General features: G+C 43.2%; 1 protein-coding gene across 6 annotated transcripts in view; it reads right to left on the bottom strand.

Moving 5' to 3' along the window:
* The window catches only part of tenm2a (teneurin transmembrane protein 2a), a 291,969-nt gene that overhangs the window by 55,552 nt on the left and 215,153 nt on the right, over positions 1-21,264 (bottom strand). For all 6 annotated transcript variants that reach the window (XM_032554630.1, XM_032554631.1, XM_032554628.1 and 3 more), the window contains one exon: positions 10,235-10,473. In XM_032554630.1, the coding sequence (XP_032410521.1) occupies positions 10,235-10,473 (239 nt within the window). The remainder of the gene's footprint in view (positions 1-10,234; positions 10,474-21,264) is intronic.

Here is a 21,264-nt window from a genome sequence, read left to right as displayed (position 1 = left end):
GGGGCCTAATTGGACTAACGATCGGGCCCAGATAAGACCTGTAGAAAATGGAAAAAATGAATTAGGAAATAAATGAATGAAGCAAGCTGAGGCACGGTGGTTTAAGAACCGCAAAAGCAAAGGAAAATAAAAAAGCTGCAAACTTATCTAAAAAAAATAAAAGTCAAGAGATGAATGTTAGAACCCAAAACAACTGTGCACCCTACGTTGTATCCCCTGACCAGAGCAGATGACCCATTTATCCCTCACGGTGCAGATGGTGTAGCACCTTGCGCCGTGCCCTGCCCCTTTTTCCTGGACTGGCAGCGCGCCGTACGATCCTAACCTTTATCAGCGCGACAGGCCCCGCTGCTGCCGACACACGCTTCACGTCCAGATCCGTATGCCCCGATCCCCGCGTCCCGCCATATGCCCCAGCAGTGCCTTCGCCTCCCAAAAAAAATAAAAAAAGAAGCCAAACACGTGGCGCGCACACGCCAAAGATGCACATGTACACGGACACCTACGCTGGCATGAGCGACACATCCTGACCTCTCACTGTTCCACCTTGGATCAGCAGAAGGGAAGCCGCATGCGACGTGAGAGGGGACGGAGGGGTCAAGGAGCCGGCTTTGGAGAGGAGCCACGGACTCGACAGAGCTCCGCTAGCGGACACATATTCCGGAGATTTGTTTTTTTTTCTTTTTGGCTGAAACCTTGAGAGGATAATAATAATACAAATAAAAGGCAGTATAAAAAGTTTGCCTTTAACAAAGTGGCTGCACTTTTTCCTTAATGTTTATTGCTTTTATACACGTCTAAAAAAGGGATATAATATCATCAGCTACAGACGTTTGCTTCACGGAAAAAAAATAAATTAATTAAAAAGCTGACAAATTTAATAAAAAAAAAAAGTCTGAAAGAAAATATTATTTAGTTGGACTTCTAATAAGATGCAACAATAGGGTACTACCGCAGTGAGAGAAATTCAATTATTTGGCGACATCAGCTTAAAATCCTTTTACAAATGTAATTATGTGACTGATAAAACTCTTGATAAAGTTGAAACGGTTAAGTATTTCTCTTTAAAAACCCGTTGATATTAGAAACGTGTAAAAACACGTTATAAATTTGGTCATTATGTTTTCTAAATATTTGTGTAATTTTTTTAACCGGACAATTATCACATTACATGTCTTCTTCTCACATGCAGCATAAGCAGCATGTGATTAAAAATGACCCAAAAACTGCATTTTTATTCTGTTCTTAATTTCTTGTAACCAGCTGCTTCTGCAACTGATTACATATAATAACATTGCTAATTAATTACACGAGATTAAACAATTTTGACACTTTTGCTGTCAAACATCTAAACTATTGCTAATATCTCAAAACAAACTGTTACTTACTTGGAATAACTTGCCAAATTACACTAGCAGAAGACTGTATGTAGACTACTTCACTACTAATAGCTAATTATAAACAGCTGTCTAAGGGTAATAATATAATTTAGTAATGGCATCACATTATGCAAAAACTACAATTTTGGTGTTGATAAATAGCTTATTGTGAGCAGCTACTGTAAACAATAACACTATATAATTGCATAATATGAACAAAACTCAGGCACTTTTCCCAAATGAACAACTGCTGTTAAAATCCTTGCTGCCACTGCAACTGTTGACTTGCTACAACTTTAGCAACAAACCATTCATCTGTTTTTGATATCCAACAAAAAGTTGTTGCTTCTCGGCCATTTTTATGTAGTGATTTAGCAGCAAAACGTTACTTAAATATCAGTTTTCTTTACAATCAAAGAAGTACCTTCATTGTTAACAATTAATTAAAAGCTGGTGCTACTAGGACATGACATGTAATTTAGCTAATCACTTAAAATTATTACAAAATTATGATCAGGTCGTTACTGTCCCATTGCCAAGCATATGCTATGCTAATAGTAAGACTGCACAAATGCTGCCTATATTTCCAATCCAACTACCCAGAGGAGTCAAGGTTTTATTTACGGCTCTACCTATAATAACTGTGACATTAATATCGATACCTACCTACCAAAACAAACTCAGTCATTTGCTTTGAAAATACTTTGAAAGGCACTTTTAATACAATAGTTAGTAATATATGTATTATTTTGGATAGAAATGTTCATCTTTAATCTTTTTTTCTTCTCTCTCCCCGTTTCTTACACTTGACTGAGTTGCTCTGCTTAACCCAGCACGCGTGTGTGAGACCTCTGAGTTGCGGATCTGAATTTGATTATTATGTATTTACTTTGCTAACTGCACAGCTGTGAACGATAAAGCCATTAGCATGTTATTACGGGAAGGAAACGGTGATGGGAACTCGCCCGAGTGAGGCACTTCTCGCCGGGAGGAGCGGCGGGGCAAGTAAGCGATTGTGATCAGTCTGGAGCAGCCAAGACGGCGGTGATGGATGGGAAGTGGTCGGCTTCAAGGCGTGAAGGTCACACTCGATGACAGTGTTTGTGCGCGTGTGGCTCTGTTTAATCAACACACGGAGGAGGCGGGAGAAAGAGAGAGAGAGAGAAGCCTTTAAAAAAATAAATAAATACATGGTGTGAATGCGCGCGCGCGCGGGGCCCTCTCATTCATCAGCGTCGACCGTGCCATGTTGGGGGTACGCCACGGAGCCGGACAAATTCACCAGTCACACATTCATTTGAAACACTCCCACAAAAGGTGACACCGGCGCCCGCTAGCAGGAGTTTACTCATAGAAGTCAAGGGCGCACCTGTACGTGTGTGTGCGTGTGATTGTGTGCATATGTATGGGAATGTGAAAACAGTCCACCCGGACGCAACTAGCCTGACAAGCCTGTCATCTATCACACCTTTTTTTCCCCTTTTTTTTTGTTTACACACTCCGTCTTCCAAGACTCCTATTCTTTCTCCCCCCTTTATTTTGTTTTTTTTTATCCTTCCCAACTTGTTTTGACGTAACTGCTTCTCTCCCCCCCCGCCCCGTCCGTCCTCTGCAGTCTCCCTCCGTCCTTTCATCCCGCCGTCGTCGCCGTCCCTCTGTTCTCTGCTGGCTGTGATCAATTAGGAGACATTAGCACCACAGTTATTCCAGGTGACAGAAGCCCTGGGGAGGCCGCGTTCTCCTTCATCTCTCCTCCGTCTGCCTCTCCCCCCGGTTTCTCCTCTCCACACCCCGGCCTGTCCCGTCACTCACGCTACGCGTCCTCCTTCTTCTCATCATCATCATCACCACCACCATCTTCCTCTTCCCTCTGCAGTGCAAACAACACCTCCCTAACACTTGAGCAATCTTGCGACCTCACGGCTCAGGGAGCAGACAGCTGCGGATCAGCCCGTGACCCTCTCCCCGTCTGGCTCTCGGGGCGATCTGTCCTCCATTTCCTATCCGTGTTTACGCTCACCCCTGACCTCCAGTGTGCGTTTCATCCCTCTCTACCTCTCATCTCCCTCCTTTACATTCTCCGGGTTGCCATTCACAATGATGGACCCGTCTCCTCGCCTATATGCCAACCGTTCACCTGTATCCTAGCAACCACCTCTCCTTTTGGCAGGGGTCCTCCACGCGGAGCGAGCAAACAAGACGCCGAGGGAATGAGGAACAAGCGCTCTCGTTTATCCTCCTCCCTCCATCCGTTCAGTCATTCCTTCACACGTAAAAGAGGAAAGCCACACTCCACTGGAGTTTGGAGCGAGAAAAAAGAAGAAGTACGTCTGCAGGTCCTCTCGAGTTCTCTGTAATGCTGTAATGATGGAACGAACAGACTCAGAGTTCTTTCTCTCTCTCGCTCTCTCTCTCTTCGCAGTGTATGTGTGTATGTTTATCTCAATCCCATGGCTCCATCTGAAGCAGCAGGGTTGTGCCTCAAAGAAGTGTTGTCGACTGTACACTTGAAGCACACCTTTCAGAAAAGTCCCTTGGCGCGTCTGGGGAAGCTTCTTGGATAGATTATTTACAGTAGAGCATAACTGTGAAGCAAATCTAAAAGAACTGAATCCGTTTCCTACGTGTAGGCCGGTGTTTAGAGCTTTCCATCCGGGTTTGTGCTGGGGGTGGGGGAAGGAACCCCCGCAGCATGATGCGGCTACCACCGTGTTTCATGGTTCTTAGTTGTGTCAATTATCAGATCAGGTTGAAGTCAGTTGTTTTGACTTCGACCTCTGTAAAAGTAAAACTGCACTTAAAGAATTGTGATGGTCACTTCTTCCACTGCTATGTATTAAATTAGTACTTTGTAGATGTGTCTTTACTCTTTCTATTTGATTCTATCTTATAAATTTATGATTGCCTGATGAACGATTGTATTATATATTTTTTCTGTACTATTTAGGTGGAGGCTTCATGTAGGCCCATTGGGATTTGACCTCTTCTCACGTTGTTATTATTTTCATTAATATCTTTGACCTGCATTTCATTTGTGCAAAATGAACTAAACTAACCGAAATCATGAATTTTCTCCCCTAAGAATCAATTTGCAGATAGATTAAAAAGTTTCTTTTGTCCAAATCACTTTATTCCTCATTTGTGTTGCCTTAATCTCATCCCTGCCTCTGAGCTTCGATGGATTCCCAGGTTTTGATAGGTTTGTGATTACTGAACGTAATGGGTTGGACTGGATTTTATTTCGAAGTATCAGAGAAAGGAGGGGAGATGAACAGAAACACACAGCACTCTGACATTTATCTGCAAAAAAACACTATTTATACTAGTGGGCGTATCACGAAAAATCCCAAGGAAACGCGTTGAAGTTTGCGGCTGTCGCATGACAACATGTAAAAAAAGTTAAAAGGGTGTACGAATACTTTTAAAAGGTGTGGATTTGAAAAATAAGAAGGAAAAGAAATCCAGACTGTGAGTGTGATGTGAAACATCGCGCGCGCACGCCAACACACACACACACGCCAACACACCCACACACACACAGTTTACGTCGAATTCCAGCGGAGAAGGACTGACGTGCATCGTGCGCACTTTCACGCACACAAAACAGGAAAGTGCTGCTCAGGCACATGTGTCCTGATGTAATTTATGAGCGGGCTCCTGGGCGGATGCCTCAGAGGGGTCCTCTTCACGCTGCATGGCTCTGGGTGCTCTGCGCAAATCCCAGCAGCGATCGCCTGGGCCCGCGCACACACACACACCCCCACATGCATCGTACACAAACGTGGCACAAAGACAAAAAAAAAAAAATAGAAACCCCTCCCGTCCCCCCCACTCCGCGTTATGAGTAGTGAACTCGCTGCACGATTAACGCTACAAAAAGCAAGGTAAACACAAGGGTTTCAGGCTTGGCAGCACCGCTACCGCTCTGTTCGGCACAGACAAAACATTTCCCTACAGTTGAACGGGGACCTTACAGTTAGCAACAGAGCAAAAGTAAAAAAAAAACAAAACAAAATAAAACAAAACCTTCTTGTTTCAGCCTTGTTCTGCCTACTGAGTTGTATCCAGGTGGACAATTAGGTTTGTTGGTAAAGCACAGATCTCCAGCAGATAACGCGAGCGAGAATGCACAGAAACTATCGGACGCGCTCGATCCTATTAAAAATGCAACAGTGTACTGTATTTAGATAGTCTGTTAGCCGTCTTGTTTGTGCTATAAATACACCTAGTAATAAAGTAATCTCTTGGCTTGGCTGACAAGCTAATACTACTAATTATTAAGACAGACAGGCACTGCTGTTAAAAGGGTTTCTCTGGCATGCACACAAACCCTTATGCAATGTTACGAAAGAAAATTTTTAAAAATAAAATAAAGGCTGCAATTAGTCTTTGAAGCAGACACTCTCCATATTATTTCTCTAATTAAGTCTACATTTAATAATTAGAATTATGTGTTTTGATGAAACAAACCATTTGTCATTACTAGCAAAGATACTGTACGCTTCCAGAGAAGTGAAATATTCCTCTGGCTTTAGGTATCTGTGGGTTTCCTTCACCATCCCAGCGGCGGTTGTGTGGCTCTGTACGTGTCTGTCCAGTGCAGTGTGACCGGGCAGAGATCAGGAGGGGATGGATGTGTGTGTAGGGGTGTGTGTGTGCGTGCGTGCCCCAGGCCAGGGGCCTTGATCTGCCTTGGAGGAGGCACACCGCTCTCAAGGGCACTCCGAGGGGCCACACAAACACTCGCAAAAGTGGACAAGTTTGTGCGCAACCCTGCATATACGCGCGCATGTGTGTGTGTAAACTTGCAGTACTCATTATTCTTAAACTTTTCCACATTTTGTCATGTTTCTTTAACTATCGTTAATGCATTTTCTATTTGGGGGTGGGGGTTGGGGGGTCTGCAGTATTAGAGAACGTTGCTTTGTTGTATTCACACACCTCATCCCGTTTCACACCACACAGCCAAATGGTAATGCTGTGGATGCCCGTTGTCTTCCAGTCCACATGAGGTCAGCTCAAACTCTTTGATGCTAGAAAATCAATAGAAAGTGACTCTCCTATGTGACGCTGCGCCAAATCTCCAAAGACACAACAATTTGTGATTAGCCACTAGACTGTACACCAATCCCCCATTTAGGAGAGGGTGGGACTGGGTGCCACTCTATATGTACGTAATTCATGTAAATAAATGAGAAATGTTTTCAAGGCCTGTCATGCATGACTTCTCCCTCTGCAGAGATTTTTCGTAAAACAGTCAAGAACTATAAGGCAGCTAATTTGGGATTAGCATTCTGGTTTTGTGACCAGATGTTATAGCCTGGCAGTCGGCAAAATAATCCCGTCTTGGAAAAGCCTATTTAGTTTTGAAGCTGTCTATCGAGTCTTGGACTAGCCTCTCTGGTCTTGGACTGGACATTTCTTTATTATCTTTAAAATTGCCAACAAAAGAGTGGATGACCTAGTCAAAGCTCAGACATGAATACAACTGTGGCTACTTCAGCACCAAGCGTCGCATAAATCAGAAATGAAATATATTGAATTCAGTGGTCGCAGCATGACAAAAACGTGAAAATGTGCAGGGATATGAATACTTTTGTGATGCGCTACATTATGATAGGCAAATTGTAGAGTACAAAAAGGTACGCTATAGGTTTGTCTATAAATAATGTAAAATTATATTAATAATTAATGTGGAGTCAGTGAGGGGTTCTCTCTTTCTGCTGATGCCTCTGATTCCTATGATCCACCCATCTGTTGACGTTGGTCTCTGGGGTAAGAGGCCAATCAGGGGCTTGGTGTCACATCTGCCTCCTTTCACACACACCTACTGACGCACACACACGCATTCTAAAATAGACACACATATAGACGTACTCATATTTTCAAATCCTCCTTCTTTTGCCTCCCTCCCTCTGTCTCTCACACCGACGGATAAACAGCACAGGTCTGCATTCTCTCGGCCAGTGAAGGAGGTCAAAAAAATAAATAAATCCATGCCCACACATACTCCCGCCTACACACACACACACTGAGCAATACTTTTCTCTTTCTTCCTGCAGATCCAGCGGTAGACAGGCATCAGATTTTCTTCCTGATGCGCTCTGAGTGTCTGCCATTCCTTCAAGTATCGCACGCTGGCTTCAGATCAGTGAAAAACATCCAGGTTCCTGCTGGGTCTGTTAGGATCCCCACTTAGACTGATACCTGCTCACCCAAACAGTCTTGGTCATTTCTGCGGTGTGTGTGGGGGTGGGCCTGTGTGTGTGTGTGTGTGTTTGTCTCAGTGGCTGTTTACCAGGACTGAGAGGAGGCCGAGGCATCTGTTGAGGCCGATTTTGACAGAGCGGCACAACAAAGCTAAAGCGACAAAAGCTCACACGCCCCAGACTCTGCTTGGTGTTTGTAGCGGGCCGTTAACTTGACACATTTTTTTTTTCTTCTTCTTCTTCTCTTATTCCGGCGTGGGAGGGGAAAAAAGATAAAAGCAAAAGCTGAAGGATTGTAGGTTAGCACAACACAAGCTGGACCGAAGAACTCGAAATAAAAGAGGTGTTCATGTGTGACAGAGGCTGGATTCTTTCACTTTTCCAGCATGTTGGTCATTTGTATTCAGCACCATCCGGCTACTGACACAACCGGTGTGTAAAAGCCTTAAAATAAAATCGTTTTTTTATTGTTTTATTGCCGCAGTGCAATCTCACACATTTTTTAAACAAATTTTTTCTTTAAGTTTACACTGTGTTACAAAAGAATATTTTTTGGAAGTTTTTTCAACTGAATTAGGACTATTTTGCTCCACTGAATCCTAAAAATGACACCCATTTCTCCCCAATCAGGTGAGGTTTTCATTCTAATTTTATTCAGATAAATCACATTTTTTTAATTTCCATTAATATTTCTCATTCAAAAAAGGTTTAAGGAGGAAAAAAAAAAGTTCTCTAACAACGTGTTACAATTAAATGTTACAAACTTGGATGTCTGTAAATTGAGTGATGAGGATAAGTACATGGAAACTGAACATTACGTCTCCGTCTCTTTTCTGTCCTGATGGAGTCTCTCCTCCTGCTCTTCACTCATTGATCCCAGATTCTCAGGGAACCGATCCAGATGGGAGAACAAGTGACACATTTTGATGCTCATGTTGCATCCGTAGCTCAGAAAGTTGAGCTGATTGAACAAAACCAATGTGATTTTTGGATCCAGCTCATCAAAACGACCCTAAAATAGTTGAAAAAACCCCACAGACAATTCTTTGGCTGTTGACCAGTTAGTGGTTTATCCAGAGGAAAAAAAAAAATCAACATGCTAAGAAATATTTGTTTAAAAGAAAAATAAACAATAAATGAATAAATATCACATGACTCAAACTTGAGTTTCTGTTAGCTGCTTTTCAAAATGGGTAAGACAAGAAAGCATGCCATCTAGTCAACGCAGACGTCCTGAACGGCACGAGGAAAGTCGCTCCGCGTCTAAACTCGCTCAGATCTGCAGTCGGAGCAAAAAGTTCTAAAGTTTTGAAAAACTGGAACGGTGACAAACAAAGCCGGAAGCAGACCCATGTTTGTCTTGCCACCACGAAGAGTGAGCAGAATGGAGAGGAAGGTGAAAAAATTCGCAACTGTCAGCGAACTGCAAAAAAAAGAAAGAAAAAAAGTGCTACACCGGGATAACCTGATCCTTATAACGACTGCTTTGTGTTATCCACGCACCACCTGGTTGTTTGGGAGGTTTGCCAGAAAACAATTTTTATTATTTTTGGTCCTACATTCACAAACATGAATATGTAAGTTTTGGTGAACTCTGCTGAGAGTTGAACTGGAACAGTTGCTGTGGTCAGATGGGACAAAAACTTAGCTTTTTAGTAATTACATATGACGTATTTTGTCATGAAAAACAATATGTTGTAGCCACTGTGAAGTATGGTAAAGGACCTGTGATGCTGTGGGAAAGTTTCTTTCTTTAAAGGCTCAGAGAACCTTATTAAAGTGAATAGCATAATGGACTTTTTATGAAACGATGACATTCCACATTAATATCGGGTGAAAAGTCAAAAAACTGAAAACGGGACATTATTGGGTCTTTCAGGGCGATAAAGACCCACAGTGCCAGAAGATCTAGATGGACTGTTCTAAGATGGGTTGCCATCTCTCTCACTAGCTGCGTTTCCACCGATCATAAAATTGTGGAAATTGGAATCACGGAAATAAATTTGCTTAATGTAAACGCGCCAATTTTGTAAAAACTGAAGATTTTCTGCTAAAACATTTTGCCGCTAGGATGAAGTGGTCTTTCGGTTGTATAGAAATTAGTGTACTTTGCAAAAGTGAAAATGGAAACACTGTTTTTCGCCCATCATGAGTCACGTGATCAACAACCGCATGTTACTACAGGCAGAAAAGACAAAGAAGACAACAGGAAGCGGATGGAGGATGATTGATTGGCATATTTTTTTAACGACTTATCGTGAACAAACTTATTCACGTGTGATTTTAATTGTGTTTCCTATTTAATGGAAACACGATAATTGCAAAATTGTGTTCTTTTGACATTAGAGGAATATCAACAACGTGTTGCGCACATTTGTAATGAAAACTCAGCTATAGTATGCAAATCTAAATGCTGTACAACTGGCAGAAGGAAGGTGAACAAAGTGGTTCTTGCCAATAATTATGTAGCACCACTGAATTTGTTAAAAACACTTGTTACAAAATGCAAGATAGCTTTTGTCATTGAATAAATGTTCTCAAACTAAAGTACATTTTCTATTTTAATACGTAAGTCGGATTTGGCTACTGCTATAAAAACGCAGTAAAATTTCATTTTACACGTTGAGTGTTGAAGTTGCCACTCACCAATGAAGTAGGACAGTAAGATGGCCAGCAGGGCGGCGGCTGCGATCGCCGTAACTGCCGCGCATTTCCAGCTGCAGTATTTGGACGGCTTCTTCAGCTTGAAGGCTGAGCGAGAGAAGGTGTTCCTGGGCAGCAGGCGAGGCGGCGGAGAGTACACCGTCCCCGACGTCAGCGGGTATCCGGGGGAGGAGCTACTGAAGAGCGGGGTGGTCCCTGATGACGTCTTGAACAAGAAGTGCCTGCGGAGACGTCAAGGGGAAAGACAGTGACACATTTAACAAGTGGAAATAGACTCACGTGTGAGTTTCCATTCAGTTTTGTTTTCAATCCGACAAGCGTATTTGTGAGGACATCCTTGAACTGCGTCTCTGGTGAAGCTCTCGCTTTGACCTCCACTTGATACAACCTTGTTTCTTTTGCCCTCGTTTTTCTCCTCTTCACCCTCACTTATGATGTGTCCCGTTTCTGCCCTTAACGGCTGGACAGGATCAGGACTGCAGCGCTTTCTTCTCTTCCTCGTGGTCCAGGTAGGGGTCAGAGTTCAGAAAGAACATCAGAGAGGGATCTGAGCCCCCATCCTTTCACTCAACATTATCTACTATCCTCCACTTTCACTGTTTGTGCGTATGCTCACACATTGAAACTTCTACAACTATACTTATATTTCCTTAGTGTGTTGTAGCCCACTTGTAATTAATCACCTTATTGCTCTGTTTTATAAATTTAAAAAAAAATAATTTAACCTTTTTAAAAACAGCAGCGGCCACTTTTAGAGGTATCCCACATTTAAAATCTTGTAAAGAGACAGTGAAAAGAAAGGAGGACAAAAACACGGGTGAAACCTTTTTGTGTCATCTTTTGCAACGCGTCCCCGCAGCGCACATGTGGAGAGGCCGTGGGCCCCCTCCCACATCCATCCCCACCTCCACGCACACACAGACCTCAGGTGGTACGACAGAACAGAGCCCTCAGGTGAGTGTGACATATCGCAGGAGGAAAGGTCACCTCCCTGCCTCAGAGACGGAGTAAAAAGGGACTTTGCCTCACAGTGTTTTGAGGAAGTTGTCTTGTCTTGCTTGTCCCCCTTGGGATCGTGTGTGGAAGTGAGAATATGTGTTTTTCATCAAACCCTCTGAGTTTCCTCTGACCTTGGGGATGAGGGCTGCGAAGGGGAAAACACTGCGTCGAGTTTCCTTGCTTGAAAGGCAAAGAACAATATTGTCAGAGCTAATGAGTCATTTTTGGTTTACTTCAGAGTATCTGCATTATCTCCGTTATTGGGCGCGCCTAAAACTTTTACATGCCTTCAAGGGTAAACATGTTTTTATTCGGTGCCCTCTTCAGCTTCTAAAATATATATATATATACTCATCTTGACACAAAAAGCTATAATCTTCAATAAAATGATGACTTGATGCGTTTATTCATCCTGTGGGAAATCCAAATATTCCATGGCATGTGTGCTTATGTGTGTATGAGGCAAAAGATGTCTTTCATTTTTGTAAATTGCTGAGTCTATGAGAAGGAAGTACAAGTCTTGGTTTCAGTCTATTCCTTTTGTGGTAAATTTTCGGTTTGTAAAATAGGGTTTTATTTGGTTGTGTTGTTTTTTTGTTGTTTTTTAAAGAAATAATAAATCTGAATCTGAATTCATAAAAATTACACATACATGGTCAAGATTCGTTAGTACTTTACAGAACAAAACTCTTCAGAGAGAAAGGATGGGAGCCAGTTTGGTCTCTTTCATTGTAAGCATCAGTGGAAAAGATGAAAAGCCTTTAGATTTTTAGAGGCAACCAAAATTGATCGGATCAGAAAAAACACCTTCCATAAACTGTATATATATTTTTTTTCCAAGCACATGATAGAAAAGCCATCTTTTTTTAAAATAAAGCAGCTAAACTCAATGAGGATGCAGATGATAAAACCCAACATATACATATACAGCTCTGAAAAAAAAAAAATGAAGAGCCCACTTCAAAATGATCAGATTTCTTATTTTACTCTCTATATGTATATATTTGAGTAAAATTAACTTTGTTCTTTTATTCTATAAACTACTAAACAACATCCGAAATTCTAAGCAAAAATGTAGTATTTATTTGCAGAAAATGAAAAACGGTCAAAATAACAAAAACGACGCAGTGATTTCAGACCTTGAATGATGCAAAGAAAACAAGTTCACATTCATTTAGAAACAACAACACTAACGTTTTATCTCGGCAAGAGTTCGGAAATCAATATTTGGGAGTTGAATTTTGGTTTCAGATTATGGAGTTAACAATGTAAAAATACCTTGATTGGGCCTCTGCTGCTATTGTATATTGTACGTGTCACTATTTCTACTTTGAGTGGCAGAAAATAGAGAAAAATTGTTTCTTTTTCTCACAGCCCTGCCTTACTTCACTTGCTCTGTGGGAATTTCCAAACAGAAGAGCTAAACCCTAAACTTCTTGACTCAGTCTTGGTAAAGAGATTCTCATAACTAGAATGAGTTATGAGGGCTCCGAGTCTCTTTTTCCTCTCCGTCAACTGGATTTGTCACTCTTCTCCGCCTCCAGTCCAGGACTTGTGACTCATGTCTGCCTGAATGTGTGTCAGGGCTGTCCTTTTTCTAATGCAGCCCACTGTCACTAGCATTCAGACTATTGGCTGTCCTTTGAGAAGCAGGGAAACAGAGCTTATCTCTGCTTTGAGCCCCTCCGCTCCCCCCTATCATTTTGATGCCTTTAATCACCGCTGTTAACAAAACAGAGAGAGTGTGTGTCTTTTTTTTTTTTTCTTTGCTAAAAACAGGTAATGGGCTCCGAGCATGAAGATTTGTTTTGGGAGCACTGCTCCACTCTCTCTATCAATTATTCAGTCTGTTGGTGCTGGTCCTCCTTCTCCCACTCTTTCTGCATTTTATACCACTGATTGTTGGATTGCTGTCCCCCCGGATTCCCCTCCTTCCCCGTTACCTGACATACCTGTCAGGTGTGTTGCATGAGAGAAAAGGGGAGAAAGGAGGAACAAAAACACACCCGACAGACGGAGGCATGGGGAGCACGGGGAGACGGCAGGTAAAGGAAATATGATGTTATTGTCTAAAAATACCCCACCTCTCACCCTTTTTTATTATGCATGCAAAATTCATATATGCTGCCAAACGCAAGGATGCACATACGCGTGGGGTGTGCGCACAACAAAACGCGCACCCACTTTCCCCAAGGTCAAGCAGCTTGTGTCTGCTTGAACTCATTTTCACAGCCATTGAAGCACTCTGTGATGGCAAGGCCGGCGCTAATTAATTACAATCCTCCTAACGCGCGGCGAGCGAGCCGGCGAGCCGCTCGCATTCTGCGCGACACAATGCATGCGATTTTTGATGTGCCGGTATGCATTTGAACTCGCCCAGCGAAATCGTTTCAGTCCAAGGCTTTGTTGTTTGTGTGTAGACGGCGCTCGGCGAGCCTGTGTGGGATGGGAATATGTCTACGGTCCGCACTAATTATGAGCAGGAATGGAAAGTGTCTAATGTGCTCTGGGGAGGTAATTGACATTGATTTATGTTGCGGACGGCAATGGAGGGGTTCTATCATAGCAGGCAGCCAACAATCACAGCTCTGTATCATTAGGCAAGGGCTGGGCTGTGTATTTATGCGTCCGTGTGTGTTTTTGTGCATCTGTTTATTTATTTATTACATTTTTTTCGACAGTGGTCCAGTATGGAAATGCCACACATAATTAGAGAAAGCTGACAGAGACCCCTACCTCCGAGCTCCGGCTCCCCTCGCGTCTAACTCTTTAGACACACAAATACTCCGAACAAACAAAAACCTAAATCACACACTGACAAACATTTACACTGAGATCTAGAGGTAAGCACCCACGCACGGGCGGCACAAATTTGTGCGAGTTTTCTTCCGCCGGCTTGTCCTGCTACGGCAGCCGGAGGTTTAATTTGCATCCCCGCTGAGCAACAAGTGACATAAAGGAAGGAAGATGGAGATGGAAGGCTACGCACTGGAAGATGGGCAGAGAAGAAGAAGACAGGACCTGTTTTTTTTTCTCAGCCCCCCCCCCCCCCTCCACCCACCCCACGTCCCATCGAGAGGAAACGAGGACCTGGACAATTAACCACAGAACAGAGAGCATGCTGGGTAATTAGCAGCAAGTCAAAGCTGGCATTCCCCCTGAGCGAACACACACACACACACGCGCTTTTACACAGCCACGGAAACACGGTTCATTTTCTCAGCTCTGGCTAATACGAGGATGGCAGCCTGAGACGCATCAACACATGTCAGATGTAGAGAACAATTAAGGGAGGTCGACTTGTTAAGGGAGTGGCCATGAAAACACTCGGATCTGAGAATTAAACACAAAGCTCTCTGGGAGGGGAATATGGTGGAGGAAACCGCTGACAACTGTTACCTTCTGTAATTACAAAAAAAGAGAGAGAGGAAAAACAACAAAAGATACGAAGAAAAAAAAACCAAACAAGCGGCAGGTGAAAACTGTATGAGGGATGTTTATTCAGATGATGCTATTGACGACAGACAAAAGCCAAAATGTGCTGCCCGTCATGGATTGGGTCTCCAGACTAAAAGCCCCGACGTACGTCATTCAACAGTCAATGTTACAATTTCCATCCAGGAGTTACTGACCATTTGCAAGTCTTATTAGTATAACAGCTATTTAGTGAAGAATTGTACAAATAATTCCTCAGTTTCGTCAGTTGAGTTCCTCAAAAGGTATTCATGTCTCGTCTAGATACAAAAACCGTAGAGAGGCAGCGGACTAGATGAAGAGAAATATTGACAATTCTGTCTGAACGCACGGCAAAAACCTTCTGACCAATCAGAAGACACTTTGAACAGAGCTAGTTCATTCGGGTGGTGGGAAAAAATGGCGCAATTTTGGTCTACGCAAAATGTGAGTCGATTTTGGAACTTCGGATGAAGTCCGGGGTCTTTGGTAGAGCAGAGCAGGGCGTTGAGTTTGGGAATGACAGGGTCTTATTTAATTAAAAAATTTTTTTTTTGCTTTTTGCAGATGATGTAGTAATGCTTGCATCTTCAGGGCATAAACTTCAGCATGCACTTGAGCAGATCGGAGACGATTGTGAAGCGAGTGGGACCAGAGTCAACTCCTCCGAGGCCCTAAAAGCCCAACCGGAAAAAGGCAAATCCCACCATGCAGTTCTACTGTGGAGAATTTTAATTATCTTGATGTCACGTTCACAAACGATCGGTCAGGAGATGAATAGATAACCCGAGGCCTCTTCTGCAAGAATGCGTGTACTGTTCTGGTTTAAAACGGCTGAGCTAAAGAGCTAAGCTCTCGTTTTACCCATCAATCTATGCTCTCCCCCAGTGGTCATAAGACATGGATCATAACGCAAAGAAAGGCATCTTGCAGATCAGCAGCTGACATGTCCTTCTCGCAGGTCAGCTGGATTCAGAGACAAGATCTCTGCTGCATCTCTGCTTAAAAAAAAAAAAAAAAAATCAGTAGATTTGGTTCTGTTCGGGATGCCTCCTGGATCCTTCGAAGGTTTGCCAGGCAAGTCCCACTGGAGGAAGACCGCAGGGTGGACCAAATACATGCTGGAGGAAGTATAAATCCCTTCAGGTCACTGCAGGGGCTGCACAGGATACACTAGAGAGAGCTGACGAGGAAGATTTCTGTGTTTCCCTACTGGACCTATTACCTCTGCAGCCCAATTTTGGAAAAGGAGATCATGGATGCATAAAAAACTAAAACTATGAAAAGCAACTATCAATTTCATTTGATCAGGTTTCCAATAACTCACTCCATAAACCCAACAACTGGCCAATGGCCAAACTATTAAGAATAGATTAGCAGGTTCAATCTCTCTTGAAACTTTGTTGCATAACTTGTAGTTTATTGGCTCTAGACCAGCATAAGTTGCTTGCTTTAAAAGAAGAAAAAAACAAAACAAGGCACGTCTACCCCTGTGCCATAAACTAAAAGGCGGTTAATTAATGCGTGACACATGATGATTAAATGCATGACTTAATCCAGAATGTGTCATGAAACTGCTCATCCTCGACAGATGATTAAATCACTGACCTTTTGTGATTAATCTGCTGTTAACATCAGACTCTGACTCATGGAATGTAAATCTACAGCTATGTATGGCCAACATTTGAATAAATTTCACATCTGTCTCTCTGCTGCTTTTGGTAGTTGGGAGGCAGTGCGGACGTCGTCTCGCTCGGTATCGCAACCCTCAGCGTGTGGACTGGGAATGTTGGGGATCAAAACAGCAACTGTCTGGGAAAAGAAATGCACCTTTCTCAGAAGCCGACCTCCGGCTGACCAGCTGTTGGACAAGAGAACAAGGAACAACGCTGTGGTTACTGCTTCCTAATATTGAAATGCCCTTTGTTTTCTCTCAAAGATATGAAGGTAACTCTCAGTTACACAAAAGCAACGAATAACTGTGGCTCAAACGTCTGAATGAATGTTGCTCTATTGTAAAAAGTGCTTTAATTGCCCAAACCATGGCAGAGCAGATTTAAATGATGTATAAGCTGAGACAACCATTTGTCACTTTCAGTGTTGAACAGTGTCTGCTTGGAGCTTAGCTAAAAGGCTATTTCACTGGGGATTTTTTTTTCTAAATTTCTGAACATCCATACGTTTATCTTTATCTTCACTGGTCAACCTGTTTGAGTTCTCACTAAAACCAGAAAGATAGAGCACACCATCCCAGTCCCAGCTCAGAGAATAGACTTCAAAATGTTAGTCTGGTCAGTTTGGCTATTTAAGAGCTCATGTAAAATGGTGGTAATTTGCTTTCACTTTTGAAAATATGTTCATGATAAATATAAACAAGCGTTTTTCGGTGTAGATACAAATCCGTACTGCTGCTGCACTGGTTATGGTCTCGAGCATAAACAGATTGGCTTTTGGCATTAAGCTAGAAAACCCCCCAAAAAACTTTAAAAGAGAATGCAGTTGGAGGAAAACAATTTTTTCTTTTTTCAATTATTAGAGGAGCGGAGAAGAAAAGCCAAATATTAATTTTAAAGCAAACGTTAAGAGAATGCAAGGTCATACTGTTAATAAGCGTTGCATAACGTTAAGGAGTAATGGTTGCACATTACAGGAGCGGCTGCACAGCTGAGAATAAATCTTTTCTCGATCCTTTCCCACAGGTTGGATCTTCTCCCTGTCGCCTCAGTAATGCATTTGAAAGTAACCCACCCTCCCTAACCCCATCCTCCGCCGTTCTCTCCAGATAAATTGAGATGCTGCAGCCTTCTCGGGGAGCTTATTTCTCCCTTAGACTTGTGGCCCACAGTGGAGTGGGCAGTGGGGTGGGGGTGCTAGGGAACGTCCTGAGATCACAGAGAGAGATTGAACCTGGCATCAGCGAGGCAAAAAGGCTCCAAGGGACCAATTGGAAATCAGGTGCTTTCTCACAAAATGCTGCAACACATGTATACACATGTGCACTCGCCCTCACATAGAAAAATGCGCTCTTCTCCTCTTTTTCTCGCGCTGCCTTACAAACACACACGCACACACACCCTCGATAGCGGGAGCCATCTATAGTCATTTATCTCACACTGGTAAATGTATCCATGTTCCTCGGTTCCCAATCTCCCTCCTCGGCCTTTCTATCTTCTCTCACACACACTCCCCAAAACAATCTCCTTCAATCACCACTTCTCTCAATTTCTTTGCCTCTCTCTCCCCCTCTTTATCTCTCCCTCCTCTACCGTAAACCCTTTCTTTCTACCCCCACTTCTCCGCCGACTTATATTTCTCTGCTATCTTCCCGCTCCCCCGATCGTCAATTTCTATCTCTCTCCGACTCTGCCAGTCATCCGAGCCCTAGAGTGCTCTTAGGTGATCAATCTTCATCCTCTCAGGGCTGTCAAAGTATTGGGTCAGGCCGCACGCACATACACACACCCACACACACACGCTCGCACGCTTTCACCATAACGAGTGGACATCAAATGCCAGGATTTACATATGATCACGACAGGGGGGCCAGTCACAATCGCCGGGAGCACACATGCTTGGATGTAATCACACAGTAAACACAAACGCACTCAATCACATGGCAGTGGCTCCCTCACGCGAGCAGGTTGCTCATCATTTCCTATAGCTGCCGGTTGTAATGAGATGGAGGACGCCTACTGCCAGCGCAGGGTTGCTGTGACTTTTTGGCTCTGCGTTGCTGGCTCCGACCCAATCACAAGCTCCAGCAGCTCCAGACATTCCCTTCTCGTCCTCCGTCGCAGCCAGGACCACCGAGCGGCTGGGGCTCAATCCAGGCCGGAGGGCGGAGCTCTGGGCTCCATTCACAGCGGCAGGCTCCGAGCCAAGCCCAACGCCGCCACCTGAGCATGGACAAACACTGCCTCTGAGGGAGCGCGGCCACTGTGAAGTGGGCAATCGTGTACACCCTCGGAAAGACAAAAAAAAATAAAAATAAAAGTAATTCATACTTCAGTTTTGTTTCAGCAGAGGCCACTGAACTATTCCTGACAGCAGAAATGACAGATAAAACTGGAACTCCTCGCAAGATCCCGCCCGTCACCACGCGCCCTCCCACATGGTGATTTACAAATCTGTATCTAAAACTCTACTCCATTAGCAAGATGTCATCAATCACTCTGTAATACATTTTTGTAACTGCTATCCGTTTTAATGCGCACCATTGACATCTATACTCACTTGTAAAACGCTGCCATCACTCCATTCACGCAGATTAATAAACTGGTACAAATTAATCTATAAAACTAATAATGGCAAAACCCCTCCATACCTTTGCCCTCTTATCAGTATTTCCAACGATTCTCCCATTTTATGTTTTTATAAACTCATCACTCTGATGGACCTAAGAGTTCGTACATCCTGAGGCCGGTCCTCGTTTTATTTTGCGGCACCAAATGATTGGAACGACTTGCAAAAAATGGCTAGAGATCAATACGTTCACATCCCAGTTAAAACCACAGCGTCTGATCAATGCAGCTGTTCTTGGAAACTGTTCATATGTGGATTATAATACATTTGGTCAGTATGAATATGGTTGTACTTTTGTTTTTTTCTATGATGTATGATATTCTGTTGTATCATATTTTAACGCTTTCTGAACAGGTTGTTGTTGAAAATGAGAATTTATTTTCCGTCAACATACCCGGTTAAATAAAATAAGTAAAAAAAAAAAAAAGAAAGAAAGAGAAAAAAAGACAGAAAAAGTCTCCGAATGATTTGCGCGTCCCCACGGCAACGCGGGTCCTGATAAGCAACTGTGAGAATCTTTTTTTCTTTCCTAAAAGGTGTTCTTGTTCCCACACCGTGCCTCTTTGCCGATCAAGCATAACAACACACTGCTTCAGCACTGGCTGAGCTTTGGCCAGATATCAGTGTGGCTGAATTAAACATGGCCGGGCCTCATAAATACTGCACGGGGCCAGCACTCGGGGGAGCTTATCTGGACCCATCAGAGCTGGAAGCTCCAGTGCCCAGCAGGAGAAACACAGCTACGTGGCTTGCAGAGTAAAAACGTTAAGAGACGGGCGGCGAGCATGCTAGCAGGGAGGACGGCAGCGTCCCTCGAACTGCGTGCCTCATGAATAGTAATACCCCGCATGAATGCTCTGTTTGCCCAGTAAGTGTTCTTTGTACACTGGCAAAGGCACGTGTAGCGTGTGTGAAAATGGTTTGTATTTCCTGCCAGCTCACTCCAGGTAGCATGCATAATGGCTTTGATATGCGTAGCTTTTTGTGTCAGGCTTTGTGACGGGGTAGAGAGTGCTTCCGAGCGACACACTCAGGAGTCACTTCCTTTTGTGATCCGGGGGGTTGCGTACGAGAGGTTCCTCTGTGAACAAAATTGGGTAAATAATCATTTAGAAATTTCCCTGTGGGGTGTTAGAAAGGAGAGCCAGGCCTTCTGGTTTCCCTCCTGACCCCCGAGTTCATATCATCGGTGCTGCAGCCACTTGTGATGGTTCTCACACCCGTTTACTTATTCACGTTTATGCACAGCATTTTGTCATGCTACGACAAAAAATGCTTATTTTCGAAATAATTGCATGTGATAGACCATGGGCGTCAGACTCATTTTCATTTCGATGTATCCCCAGGGAGCCGATTGTGGCAGAAGATTTTGATGAAACTAACAAACTGTTAAAGTATTATAGCTTTCACTGCATATTTCTTAAATTCAAGTGATATTTTTGTGGCCCTCTAGAATCATGAGGGCCACGTAGTTAGTTGTTAATCCTCAACCTCATTCAAATTTGCTTAGCGCACAATTTTAAAGTTGCCATGTCCACAAATTCTCCCACCTGAGCTGTGGATCTCTGCAGCTCCTACAGAGTTACTTTGAGTGTCTTTGCCGGTTAGCTCTGTCCTTGCTCGGCCGGTTACTTTAAAAAGATACTGGGATTAAATGAACACAGAGCTTTATGTACTAAAAGGTTTCTGAATTGACTGCACTTATTATTTCTTTTTGCTAAGCACATCTGCACTTCTTTTTGTTGTTTTATTGCAGACATTACATTAACACTGTCAGTTGCAATATGACAACATGTGAAAAAATTCAGGCACACTGCTTTCCTTAAGAGCAGCACCGTTGTCAGGAACTGCCATATTACCGCAGTCCATCCGTTCCAAAGCTTGGGCCACGTTCTGTATAACTTTTGCTCTCAGAGTTTTGTGATAACTTTGCAGCCTGGTGTTGTCTGGTGTGTTTTAAATGGTATGGATTTGTACCGCAGCTGACACGGAGTCTGCAGCTCCCTCCTTTGCATAGTTAGAAATTAATATTGACTGGAAAGTTCAAAGAAGAGCTTTCATCTTAATTGCGTCACACCTTTCAATTTTTTATCACACGGGCTCTGCTGGATTTTAAACGCTTTCTCCAAGACGTTGCGGAATACAAATTCACCTGTTCAATAAACCCGTTTGTGTGGTGCAAACTGCAAACTCATTTTAAGGCCCCAAAAAAAAAAAAAAAGTTAGCTTGCACTTAGAGAGCTAGTTCAGAAGGGTTC

Source organism: Xiphophorus hellerii, chromosome 23 (genome assembly GCF_003331165.1).
Source record: "Xiphophorus hellerii strain 12219 chromosome 23, Xiphophorus_hellerii-4.1, whole genome shotgun sequence".
Classification (NCBI taxonomy): Eukaryota; Metazoa; Chordata; class Actinopteri; order Cyprinodontiformes; family Poeciliidae; genus Xiphophorus; species Xiphophorus hellerii.
Note: the sequence above shows the minus strand (reverse complement) of the source record. Positions and strands in the feature narration are given on the sequence as shown.